At 54.7% G+C, this 12,960-nt stretch overlaps 1 protein-coding gene across 2 annotated transcripts; it reads right to left on the bottom strand.

Annotated features, from left to right (window-relative positions):
- Positions 1–90: 90 nt before the first annotated feature.
- C1R (complement C1r) lies at positions 91–11,179 on the bottom strand. Of its 2 annotated transcripts, none has more exons than XM_067695608.1 (11): positions 11,014–11,179; positions 10,052–10,280; positions 8,604–8,796; positions 8,142–8,288; positions 7,852–8,048; positions 7,415–7,562; positions 7,186–7,307; positions 5,321–5,399; positions 4,819–4,974; positions 1,638–1,712; positions 91–977 (listed from the first exon to the last, which is right to left on the bottom strand). In XM_067695608.1, coding segments are annotated over exons 1-11 (2,118 nt in total). In that variant the 5' UTR covers positions 11,016–11,179; the 3' UTR covers positions 91–207. The 2 variants fall into 2 exon arrangements, with proteins under 2 accessions (XP_067551709.1, XP_067551708.1); XM_067695607.1 differs by lacking the exon at positions 11,014–11,179 and adding an exon at positions 10,378–10,520.
- Positions 11,180–12,960: the final 1,781 nt, after the last annotated feature.

Genomic DNA, 12,960 nt, shown 5'->3' on the forward strand with positions numbered 1-12,960 from the left:
GGGGGTGTGGGGAATAAAGGTGACCTTTGGGTTATTTTAGGTGAAGAGTGTGGATGGGATTATAGAAAAGAGAATTTATTTCACACAGTGTCTTTCTGCATCAGTGATTTTAATATGGATTCTTAGTGGTTGTCAACAGCCGGTTAGATAATCTTTTTTTTTTTTTTACACCTTGCTCTTTGGATTCTGACCTAATGAATTCCGGGCTCAGTCCTCCTCCTCCATCTCTTTCTTGATCCAGTCAACGTAGTTGAGCAGTTTCGTGTAGAACCCGTACCCCCTGCTGCAGCCGATGCCCCAGGATATGATGCCTGTCGCCACCCAGCGATCATTTTTCTCATCCCTCACTGCAAAGACCCCTCCGCTATCCCCCTGACAGGCATCTTGCTTTAGAGTCGGGTCCCCAGAGCAGAACATGTTTTCAGAAAACACATCTTTCCTATTTTTTTTCCGGAGCCATCTCTCACAATCCTCTCGCTTAGCTACGGGCAGACGGACAAACCTGAGGTTGTGAGAAAGTCTCTCCTCCGTGATCCCAAAGCCACTGACATAGCCCATGAGACCCTGGTCATAGAAGGTCTCGTTGTCGGGGAGGCAGATGGGGAGGAGGTTGGGGCCCAGGGTGACGCTGTTTTCCAGCTCCAGGAGGGCGATGTCCCCCTCGAAGTTGTGGGACTCTTCCTGGCGGTAGTCGGGGTGGATGCTGACCCTGCGCACGGGGTGGTTGGCCAGCTTGGTGATCTCTTCCACGTTGACGTGGCCCAGGAACACGTCCACGGTGGCGTTGCCCTGCGCTTCGTACTCCTTGGGGTAGAGCGTGTGCGCGGCCGTGAGGATCCAGCGGTCGCCCAGCAGCGCGCCGCCCCCTCGGCCGTGGATGTTGGTGAAGGCCTGCCAGGGGAAGTTGCCCAGCTTTGCCTTCTGGCCTCCAACGATGCGCTGCTTCTGCTCCACAGGGTTGACGGGTTTCCCGCACACTGGGGAGGAGAAGGGGGCCGGGGTGAGGGGGCGGGGAGAGAAGGGGGCGTGGTGGGGGAGAAGGGGGCGGGTGTGGGGAGAAGGGGGTGGGTGTGGGGAGAAGTAGGCGGATGGGGGGGAGAAGGGGGCGGGGGGGAGGGGGAAGAAGTCAGCGCCCGGCACCGCGGTCTGTTCCCTCCCCTTCGCCCCCTCCTTTTAGCTCAGGGCCCTTTCTTCTCTCTCCTCCCTCCCTTCCGTGTTTGGTGTACGGTCAGCCTCTTCTCCTCGTTCTTGTTTATTCTTCCTGGGGCTTTTCTCGCTCATTTTTCCTTTTTCTTTTTTTGGCCGCGCCGCGGACCCGTGCCCCCTGCAGTGGGACGTGGCGTCTTAACCACTGGACCGCCAGGGAAGTCCCTTTTGCTCTTTTTATTTTTATTCCTCATCTCCCACCTGCTCAGTGAAAAGTCCAGGAATGTCGGGGTAGGTCCAGCTCTCTGGGTCCCTCTGCCCTTCTGCTGGGGCGTCTCCTCGCCTTTTTCCTGATTCCTCCCTCACCCCCTGTCTACCTTCAGCTTCAAGCTGGAGCGTCTCTCCCTTCTCTGTGCCATGCCTCCTCTGAGGCCCTGCAGGGCTGCCAGGGCTGCCAGGGCCACAGAGGACGGTGGAGGGTTTCCACTCACCTGGCAAACACCGAGGCATCTTCTCTCCTGCCAGCTCATTCTTCCACGTGCCCTGAGCTGTGCAGATGTACTGCCCTGAGGGGAGAGGGGCTGCGCTCAGGCTGGGAGGTCGTGGGCAGGGGCCAGTGAGCACCAAAGTGCGGGAGGGAGAGGTCAAGGATCAAAGGGAAAGGTTCAAATATATGTGGATGGGCTATTGAAAGTGTTAAGAGGCTCCATACGTATATTTTTGTTTTAATGCTAAGTGGAAAAATCAGAATGCTTAACTATTATATTCGACATGATCCCCATTTGTGAAAGTAGACACAAAACCTGCAAGGAACTTATCAAACTTCCATCAGTGATTGCATCTTGGTGCTGGGTAGTAGATGTTAATGGTAGCTATGGTTTTTTTTTTTTTTTGGCGGTGCTGGGTGGATCTTAGTTCCCCAGCCAGGGATTGAACTCACACCCTTGGCAGTGAAAGAGTGGAGTCCTAACCACTGGACCTCCAGGGAATTCCTGGTAGCTATGTTTTCTGATCACAGACAGTGTGCCGGTGCTCATTGCTCAGAACTTTATCTGCATTATCTCATTTAAGCACCACCGTGAGGCTTTCAGATATGCACCATCATCCCCACCTTATAGACGAGGAAACTGAGTTTAAATAATTTGCACAAGGTCGGGCTTCCCTGGTGGCGCAGTGGTTGAGAGTCCACCTGCCGATGCAGGGGACACGGGTTCATGCCCCGGTCCGGGAAGATCCCACATGCCGCGGAGCGGCTGGGCCCGTGAGCCATGGCCGCTGAGCCTGCGCATCCGGAGCCTGTGCTCCGCAACGGGAGAGGTCACAGCAGTGAGAGGCCCACGTACCGCAAAAAAAAAAAAAAAAAAAAGTTTTAAAGATACCCACAGATGAACTTGAGAGTAATTTAGTAAACCTCAATGCAGAAATTCACAACATAGCAGCCTGAGAGGGTATGTGGGGAGAAGGCTGAGGAAGTCTCACTGATAAAGCTGTAGTGGTGGTGGTGGTGATGGTGGTGGTGATGGTGGCGGTGGTGATGGTGGTGGTGATGGTGGTAGTGATGGTGATGGTGGTGGTGATGGTGGTGGTGATGGTGGTAGTGGTGATGGTGGTGGTGGTGGTGGTGATGGTGGTGGTGATGGTAGTGGTGATGGTGGTAGTGATGGTGGTGGTGATGGTGGTGGTGGTGGTGGCAGTAGTGGTGGTGATGGTGGTGGCGGTAGTGGTGATGGTGATGGTGGTGGTGGTGATGGTGGTGGTGGTGGTGGCAGTAGTGGTGGTGATGGTGGTGGCGGTAGTGGTGATGGTGGTGGTGGTGGTGGTAGTGGTGATGGTGGCGGTGGTGATGGTGGTGGTGATGGTGTTGGTGATGGTGGTGTTGGTGATGGTGGTAGTGATGGTGGTGGTGGTGATGGTAGTGGTGGTGGTGGCGGTAGTGGTGGTGATGGTGGCGGTAGTGGTGATGGTGGTGGTGGTGGTGATGGTGGTGGTGGTGGTAGTAGTGGTGATGGTGGTGGCGGTAGTGGTGATGGTGGTGGTGGTGGTAGTAGTGGTGATGGTGGTGGCGGTAGTGGTGATGGTGGTGGTGGTGGTAGTGGTGGTGATGGTGGTGGTGGCAGTAGTGGTGATGGTGGTGGTGATGATGGTGGTGGTGGTGATGGTGGTGATGGTGGTGGTGGTGGTAGTGGTGATGGTGGTGGTGGTGATGGTGGTGGTGGCAGTAGTGGTGGTGATGGTGGTGGCAGTAGTGGTGGTGGTGGTGGTGGTGGTGGTGGTGATGGTGGTGGCAGTAGTGGTGGTGATGGTGGTGGCAGTAGTGGTGGTGGTGGTGGTGGTGGTGGTGGTTGTGATGATGGTGGTGGGGGTGGCAGTAGTGGTGGTGGTGGTGGTGGTAGTAGTGGTTATGGTTGTGGTGATGGTGATGGTGTTGGTGATGGTGGTGGTGGTGATGGTGGTGGCAGTAGTGGTGGTGGTGGTGGTGGTGGTGGTGGTGGTGGCAGTAGTGGTGGTGGTGGCGGTGGTGGTGATGGTGGTGGTGATGGTGTTGGTGATGGTGGTGTTGGTGATGGTGGTAGTGATGGTGGTGGTGGTGATGGTAGTGGTGGTGGTGGCGGTAGTGGTGGTGATGGTGGCGGTAGTGGTGATGGTGGTGGTGGTGGTAGTGGTGATGGTGGCGGTGGTGATGGTGGTGGTGGCAGTAGTGGTGGTGATGGTGGTGGCAGTAGTGGTTATGGTGGTGGTGGTGGTGATGGTGGTGGTGGTGATGGTGGTGGCAGTAGTGGTGGTGGTGGTGGTGGTGGTGGTGGTGGCGGCAGTAGTGGTGGTTATGGTGGTGGTAGTAGTGGTTATGGTGGTGGTGGTGGTGATGGTGTTGGTGATGGTGGTGGTGATGGTAGTGGTGATGGTGGTAGTGATGGTGGTGGTGATGGTGGTGGTGGTGGTGGCAGTAGTGGTGGTGATGGTGGTGGCGGTAGTGGTGATGGTGATGGTGGTGGTAGTGATGGTGGTGGTGGTGGCAGTAGTGGTGGTGATGGTGGTGGCGGTAGTGGTGATGGTGGTGGTGGTGGTGGTAGTGGTGATGGTGGCGGTGGTGATGGTGGTGGTGATGGTGTTGGTGATGGTGGTGTTGGTGATGGTGGTAGTGATGGTGGTGGTGGTGATGGTAGTGGTGGTGGTGGCGGTAGTGGTGGTGATGGTGGCGGTAGTGGTGATGGTGGTGGTGGTGGTAGTGGTGATGGTGGCGGTGGTGATGGTGGTGGTGGCAGTAGTGGTGGTGATGGTGGTGGCAGTAGTGGTTATGGTGGTGGTGGTGGTGATGGTGTTGGTGATGGTGGTGGTAGTGATGGTGGTGGTGGTGATGGTAGTGGTGATGATGGTGGTGATGGTCGTGGTGGTGGTAGTGGTGATGGTGGTGGTGGTGGTTGTGGTGGTGGCGGTGGTGGTGATGGTGGTGGTGGTGATGGTGGTGAGAAGAAGCTGCTTATGAGATTCAAGTCTTTCTTTGTATCAGTTCAGGTGTTTCCTTCTTCAGCTTTATTGGATGCCTCTTGGTACCTCTGAAGCCAGTGCCCTGGATAAATATCTTAATATTCACTCTGTAGGAATTCTATTGGAAGAAATTGCAGAAGATGTCCCAACAAGAGGCAGCAGACTGCCATTTGCATGGGTCCCTACCTCGCTCAGACTTGCTTCTGCCATCTCTGGTTTGCATTTTGTAATACGGCTCGTGGCAGTAGTACTGGATACGGGCCTGGTAGGTGTTCACCCCCATCGTGGTGGTATAATTGAAGGCTCCATTAGGCAAGCTTCGGGGCTGCCCGCAGTCCTTAACTTGGAGAGAACACAGGGCCGTCTGAGAGCTGGTAAGGATTGTACCGGAACTTCAGTGGGAGGAAGGTGAGCAGTCTGCCCACAGAGCAGGAGTGGACCCGCAGAAGCTATGGTGAGTGGGGGGCTATGGTGAGTGGGGGGCTCTCGTGATGTACGGGAACTGGATACAACGAAATTCAGCCCTGGGTACAGCCTGTCAGTCCTGCTGAGATGAGGGCTGACTGGTTCCTGGATGGGCCAGAGGCTTCAAAGGATAAGTCAGGGGAGGGTCTTTTTGGGGAGATGCTTAGGCCAGACCCCTCTTCCCTTCTCCTCGGGGGAGACACGTCCCTGAGTTGCAACTTACTCTTGCACCTGGGCATGGCGCGATGCCATGTACCATCATCCTGGCAGACAGCTGTGAAGGACAGGAGCGCCTGTTTGCCCTGTTTGATCAGAGATAGAGGTGCTGTTAGTACAAGGAGGTGCCGCAGCTCCCTTCCTGTCCTCGCCCACACGGGAGCAGTAGGGATGCAAAGTCATCTCTCAAGCCCTCAGACCTTAGCACCCATGGACATGGCTCCTTGGTCCTTCTTCCTAGCCGGTCCTTTCAGACCAGACTTACACATGGGTGCACGTGAGCCACACAGCAGGAAGTCAGACCTAGGGCTAGTTGTTAGACCCAATAATCCTCTCTCTAGATTCTTGCCTGTTTCCACTGAGGTCCAATTGAACCCCACAATTTTAAATTAAAAAAACAACAAGCCCAGTTGTGTGTTCTCTGCATTGAAAAACAAAAGTTTCTGCCCTGAAGTAGAACCATGTTTCTCTTCCTCTGGAACACCTGTCGTCACCTCATCGCCCCTAGACTGTAGTCTTCTTAAGGGCAAGGGCCTTTCCTAAAATACTAGCGCAGCCCAGCCACTTTCAAGGGTGCTTGAGGATGCTGACGTATGCTAAGTGCTGTTGTAGGTGAGCAGATGGCAGGGACCAGGGCAGGAGATGGCCCCCTCTGAAATGAAAAGTAATTGGACAAAATGAATGAGTTTTATTAAGATCAACAGTCATCCCAGATAATTCGCCCTGGAACTGATTGCAAGAGAATGTGTACGAGGATTAGGATGTCCCAGTGAAATGTAAATAATGTGAGAGAAACCATGTGACTTGTTTAAAACTCTATGATGTGAATGACAAATGCCAAGGTAAGGGTGGGGGGGACGTAGGACGTGGTGAGTTGTAACCTGAGCAGAGAGGAGGGGTCTAGGACACTGAGTCCTTCCTGGAGCGAGGAGCAGTTACCTGGCTAACTCAGCTTGATGCAACATTCAAAGGTAAGCTCCACGAAGCCTGCATGAATATGTGTTTCTTTTCACTGTACTTCCCACATCCGGAACACTGCCTGACACTCAGTAACACTCAGAATGTTTGTTCGGTGACTTTGCTACAACTGAAGGACAAACCAAAGGTCTCTTCTCTGTTTCACAGTAGGTCTTCCAAGTGGCTCTATTGAACAAAGACGGGATGTCCAGTCCCAGGTCCCTGGCCAGGGGTAATTCCAACTGCATGCTTTTTAAAAATAGCATTTTAATTTACCAGCTTTTTTGAGATTGAGCAGTGGAGAAAACCACATATTTTCCTGAGTCTGCAAAGCTAAGGACAGGGTGGTGGACCTGGGGTAAGACCACCAATGTACAGAAAAGAAGCCCCTTCTTGTTGTTAGGTGGGATGCTGCCCGATTCATGAATCATTGAATAAAGTCAGTTAGGTCTTAAAAAAAAACACCAAAATCCCAAAACCCAGAGCCCTGGAGCAAGAGGCAGGGGGTTTGGTGGTAATCCTTGCTGTACACAATCCCGGTACTGTTGAGTTGCTCCTTGCACTTCACCTCCGCCCCCGCCTCTTTCGTTCCTAACTCTACAATGAGTTATTGGGCAAGGCCAGTAGCTCTTAAACTTGGCTGGGCAGTAGTATCACCTGAGTAGCTTTTAGTAATCCTGATGCCCAGGCTGTACTCCAGACCCATAGACTAGGCTCTAGCGGGGGACCTGGACATCAGTATTTTAAAATCCTAAGTGTTTCCAAAGAGCAGTCAAGTTGGAACAGGCCAGGTGGCCCTTCCAGCTCAAACACGTATGATTCCACTTGGGGCTGAGCCTCAGTCTGCTGTGGGCCTGGCTGTGCGAATTATTCCTGATGCTGGGCCAGTTCCTTCCCCTCAGCTGTGGCTCTTACCTCCATGAGCTGGTAGCCTTGTTTGCAGGTGGCGATGAAGTAGTCCCGGAACTCGTACTGAGGCTGCAGGTCCTGGATGATGGTGAACGAGTCTAGGGCCTTGGGCTGGGGACACTTAATGACTGTCAGGGAAAGCAGAGGGCGCGTTTATTGCAGAGCCACTGGCCTTCTTTCTACCCACTACATCCTGCCCCCTTGCTGGCCAGCGAGGGGCCCCGGGCAGCCTTACTTTTGCTGGTGTAGTGCAGCTTCCAGCCCTGGCTGTCCCCTGACTCGTCCGTGAAGAACAGCAGGTCCACGGAGTTGCTGCTGGTGTCAATGGGCTCTGGCCTGTGCTTCCCACAGAACTCACCGATGTTCCTCTTGTTGGCATAGATCTGATGGGGGAGGAGGGAGGGTCACCTCTCCAGTTCAGAGACTTTTCCCCAGGGCTGGGGCGGTGGTGCTGGTGGTGGGGATCCTGCTTTCTGTATGTTTTCAGCTGGAGGGTAAAAGGGATCCCCAGTACCCAGCTGCCCGCTGTGTAGGAACTTGCCCAACTCATGTGTGATGTTGGCCATTGCTGTACCAATTGGCCAGAGGGTCCAGCAGGAAGGAGGGGTAAGAGAGCCACGTGGCGATGGGAGGAGAGGACAGGGCGTCTGGGGGTGGGGAGGTCTGCTGCACCTGTAGCTGGTCGTAGGGACAGTGTACTTGCTCGTGGTCATCGATTTCGAAAGGCTCCAGGAACTTGAGTTGGAGGGTGAGGCCCCGCTCTACCCGGATGCTGTAGTTGCAGCGTAGGTCGGGCGGGTAGGGCCGGGGGTACTCCAGGCTGGAGATGTAGCCCGATGGCTCTGTGAACAGCTCGCTGCTGCACTCGGCTGTGAGAGCAAAGCCGGGAGGGGGGTCACCCGGAGACTCGGGCTGGCCCGGTGAGCCCTTGCTCGGTCTCTTCCTCCCAACCCTGACCTCACCCTGGCAGGAATGCCTGTCCTTCTGAAGCTCGTAGCCTGGACGGCAGGAACAGAAATAACCACCAATGTAGTTGTGACACAGGTGCTGGCACAGGGGCTGGGGACTCTCCTCCACCAAGTTGAGCTGGGAGGCACATTCGTCCAGGTCTGGAAGAGATTCCGGAAGGAAGGATTCAGTTCCTGCCGGGGGACTTCTGTGGTGGCGCTGGTCTCAGCGAGGTCACTCACCAGAGGCCTAAACAGACAAAGCCAGCTCCTGGCCGCCTGGGCCTCCCGGCCCCTCTAACGCCTTCTGGGAACTGCCCAGTGGGGACAGGGCTCAGGTGGACAGCCCCCTCCTGGAAAAAGCTCTCTTGGGAAAAGCAAGGCAGGCCAGGCTTCCTGCTTCTTTGGAGTCAAGGTTCTCCTTTTCCGGCCCCCGTGCAACATGAGGGCTGGAACACGGGCACAGGGACCACTCACCCACAGCTTGGTAGTAGGCCAGGAAGCCCTTGTAGAACATGATGGTGCCGTTCTCCTCGTTGGAGAAGTCCGTGTGGAAGGTCAGCAGCATCTTGTTCCCTTGGGACATAAATTCCTTCCTTCCTGGAGGGTTGCCCAGTGGAGAGCCCAGCTGCCCACAGAACCTCCCCAGGGTTTTCTTATCGGCAGAGATCTGGTGGAAGAAGGATAGTGGGGTAGGGAGACAGTTGTTGAGGGGACACGTCCCACGTGGAGGGTCAGTGAAGGTCATCCTCCTCTTGTCCCAGCGAGAGGATCATGCCTCCTTGCTGGACGGCCGCCAGCTGCTCTCTGCCTGCTGCGTTCTGGCTGTTGCAAGCTTCCCCAGGTGCCTTTCCTCTGTCCCCTGCATCTCCATCCGCTAACTCTGCACGTTATCCTGTCCCGCAAACATCGTCCTTCCCCTTTTATGACCCCCAGCATGTTTCAGACCTTTCTTCACTCCCATCTCCTCCTGTGCCCGCCTCCCACTGGAATCCTGGTGGCCTCTACCTGGCCTCTATCATTCCTTCATCCCTAGAGCCTGGATGGTCTGCTTCACCTTCTGCCCTGTCCTTCCACCTCGCCTCAGTCAAACCACTCACGTCCAGCCATGCCTCGTGATGGACTCAGCTGAACGTGAGCCCCCGGGGCCTGGTAGCCTTAGCAAGCATGGCCGAACTTCCCTTACCTCTTTCTTCACAGATTCCTTAACCCCTCCAGAGCAGAAGGCATCCCTCCCCCCACCTCATTCTTCACCATCCCTTGCCACCAAGACCCCTCGCCTCCAACACTGCCATCTCAAGTCCTCTGGGCTAGGAAGATGTTTCATTTTCATGTTATTCTCTTATAACCTCCAGGAGGTCTCCTTGGAATAGTATTTATGGGCTGTGTGCGTGCCCTACCCGAATCCTGAGTCAAGAATCTCATTTTCATTGGATGTAGAAAGATGGGACTGGGACGGTGCCCTTGGTCATGACAGAGGTGAGGAGACAGCTCCCTGTACTTGCTGAAGCCTATGCTTGAGCCACCACCATGAACGTCTCCCCTCCCCACGTCCCTGCGTTCCTGGTGAGGTGGCAGCCAAGGAGATACTCTCCATGGAAACAGGGAAACTGAGGCACAGCGATTTCCCAAAGGCTCCTAGCAAGTAAGAAGATGGGGAAGGTTTTTCTGATTCCTGTAGGCAGTACATTTCCTGAGAGTGGGGCCCGTGTCTCTCTTCCCTCTGTGTCTCTCCCCTCAGTGCTCCCCTAGGGGCTCTCAAACCAGTGGACACTCATCCACGACATCACTTGACTCTCAGAAACCCCACCTGGCCATCAGCTTTCACAGGCTTGGGGTTTTGTCCACAGGTGGGGTCCTATACAGGGTTCCCAGGTTCCAGAGACACCCAGCTCTCCCTCTGCCCACCCAACCGGAGCCCCTACCTTGACATAATCATAGAAACAGCCTTCCGAAGGCTCCAGGTCAAACTGCCGGAAGACGAGCTTCACCCTGTATCCCGTGGGGACCGTGATCACAGTGGTGGTCTCAAAGTTGTCGGGGTAAGGCTTGGGGTACAGAGGGGAAGTCACTTCCCCATAGAGCTTCCGAGGGGTGAAGACGGAGCCTCCCACCCTGTAGAACAGGACTGGCACCAGGACGTATAAGAGCCACCTGCCAAAAAGAAAAAAGGCATCGGTAGGGCTGGAGGGGGTGCAGCAGCCTTGCAGTTTGGGCAGTGGCTGTGTGGAGGGGGTGGGGATGGTCATACCGCCGGGCGTTTTCCTCTCGGCCCATTCTAGACCTCACAGAGATGTTCTGGGGGGCGGGGGCGGGCGGAGTGTGGAGGTTGGTCTCTGCAGCTGCGGCATTGGTGCACACTCCCCGGGGCGGTGTCCAGTCCGGAGGTCATCACGCTCCCTCCACCTCTCTCCCCAGCCTCCTCTGCCCTGTCCCATCACTCCCCTCCCCTTCCCGGAATAGGGCTGGCTTGGGACCCGTTAATTGGGGGTGAGGGTTTCCAGTCACGGCTCTCCGAAAGGGCTCCCAAAGGCTCAGCAAAGGCCTCTGGGAGAAACCACCTATGGAAGATGGTTTCGGGCACAAAACGCCGCCTCTCCGGGGCTGAGTGGGTCCCCCATCTCGCTGCTCCCTAGGAGCTGGAGGAGGAAGGCAAGGTGGCATCACCTCCTGGGTCTGAGGTCTCCTCTTGCCCTCAGGAGGAGGGACGGGGGGCACGTGTTTGCACGTGTGCACGCATGTGCACGTTGGAAGGGGTAAGGTATATACGGAGGGGAAGTGTGTTCCCGCCTCCCTGAGTAGATCTGGGGGCAGGGTTGCCTCCCGTGCCCAGGATTCTCTGCTCTGGCTTCTCCCTCCCTCCTTGGTCCCCATTAGCCTTACTCACATTTCTCAAGGCCTGTTTTTGGGTCTCTGACTCTCCTGACAGCGTCTTCATCCACTCTGTGTCCAGGGAGAGCAGAGTCACGCAGAGGAGGGAAAGGGGAGGGAATGAGGAGGAAACGGGGGGGACCATTACGGGAGGAATGTTGCAGGGAATGAACTATTTGCATAAACCAAAACCAAAAAAAAAAAAAATCTGTTTCCAGTGTAATTTAGTTTTCGTTTTGAAATCCCCGATGGTGGTGCCACCTGCTGGCCACATGGGGAAGGTCTAGAGATGGGTCTGCATTTTTAGGGACAGAAAAAAGCCTTTGGTCGGAGGCCCAGACTTTCGTTTCTAAATCTGATGGGAATTCCCTCTTTCTTCCGGGACCTTCCTGGGGTCTGATGTTGTTGTACAAGGTTCCTACCAAAAGGGCAGTGGAGATTGCAGTTGAGGGTGACTCTCTTTCCTGGACCCTTCCTGTCCTTAGTCGCCTGGCACCTGGTCTGGGAGCAGCCAGGGTTTCAATGCCCAGGATGATGTGACAGGAACAAGGGCTGGAGAAGGGTAGTGCAGGAGGGCACAGAGGAGAATGGAGTTCGGTTGCCCTGGGGCCCTGGGCTACTTCACTCATCAATGACACGAAGAGCAAGGATTGCTGTGACCCCAAAGCAGCGCCAGGCTCAGTTTTAAGACCCTTGTTCCCCACCTCAGTGAACTCAGGCCTGCCAATGAACTTGTCTCTTCGAGAAGCAGGGGCAGCTGAGGACAGGATAGACACATCCTCTTATCCTCAGAAACTGGTCAAGAGTTTGAGCCCCTGAGTGTCCCAGCTGCCTAGGGCTGGGCAAACAGTGTGGCTGTAAGACCGACCACTAGTGACTTGGTCTTTTCTGAGAGAAGGCCAGGCCCCCGGGAGGGAGAAAGGGCTCTCGTCTCTCTTGTCCTCCAGGCCATCGTGTCCTGTTTGAAACCTTTGCTCTTTGGGGAAGACTTTCTTCAACTCTCCAGGGCTCAGCGACCCTATAGCGGTGTGCTCCACAGGGAGACGCAGATCCAGAACAGGCCTCTGAGTTCTCAGGCCTCTGTAGTCCATCCTGCTTGTTTGCCCTATTAGATGAATCCCTCTGTCTCTCTACCCACCCACCTCCTCACTTATCCATTTGGAAGCTACCTATTTAAAGTGCCAGGCACTTTCCCAGGCACTGGGCTCGCCAAGATGTGGCAGCTTCCCGTTAGGCAGTGGCCAGGTCCTCACTGAATGTAGTTTGAGAGCAGGCACATGGGAGAGGCAAGATCAGGCCAGGTTGGAGGGTTGGAGGATCTCCAGCAGGTTTATACATCAGAGCCGAGGACTGAGTCTGCCGGCAGGGCTGATCCATGATGATCCGTGGCCTTGTCAGGTGAGGAAGGACAAAAGGTAGGGAAGAAGGATAAGGAGGAGGTCAGGAGGCAAGAAAGGAGGGGAATCTTGTCTAGCAAACTGCACATTAGTATCTGGACAGCAGTATGTGTGTGCTGTGCGCTTACCACGGGGCAGGATGGCAGATATACAGGTAGAGGAGGTGATCCAAGAAGGTAAGTCTTGGCAGAAACTCTCCCATTCCTCCTAGGGATTCTGAGTTCTGTCCTGGTACCATGTGGCATGACTGGAAACTGACAAGCTTGGACCTCATTAGCTCAGTCCCAGTCGGATTCCCACTCTGCCCAACCATACAAAATAACCTTGACTTACATGTTCTGTTATACCCTTGATGTATACCAAGGACAGCAAGAAGAAACAGCCACGTGAAGATTGCTCAAGCATTTGTTTTCAAACCAGTATTGAAGACACTGTTATATTGATCATTCCTTTTAAGATGTGATTCTGGGGAGAAAAAAGTTTTCTCTCTTAACATAATGGTATGTTTCCCTCTGTGGATATATTTACATCTATATATCTATATACCTGTACCTATAACTATATCT

Source organism: Pseudorca crassidens, chromosome 11 (genome assembly GCF_039906515.1).
Source record: "Pseudorca crassidens isolate mPseCra1 chromosome 11, mPseCra1.hap1, whole genome shotgun sequence".
NCBI classification, from domain to species: Eukaryota; Metazoa; Chordata; class Mammalia; order Artiodactyla; family Delphinidae; genus Pseudorca; species Pseudorca crassidens.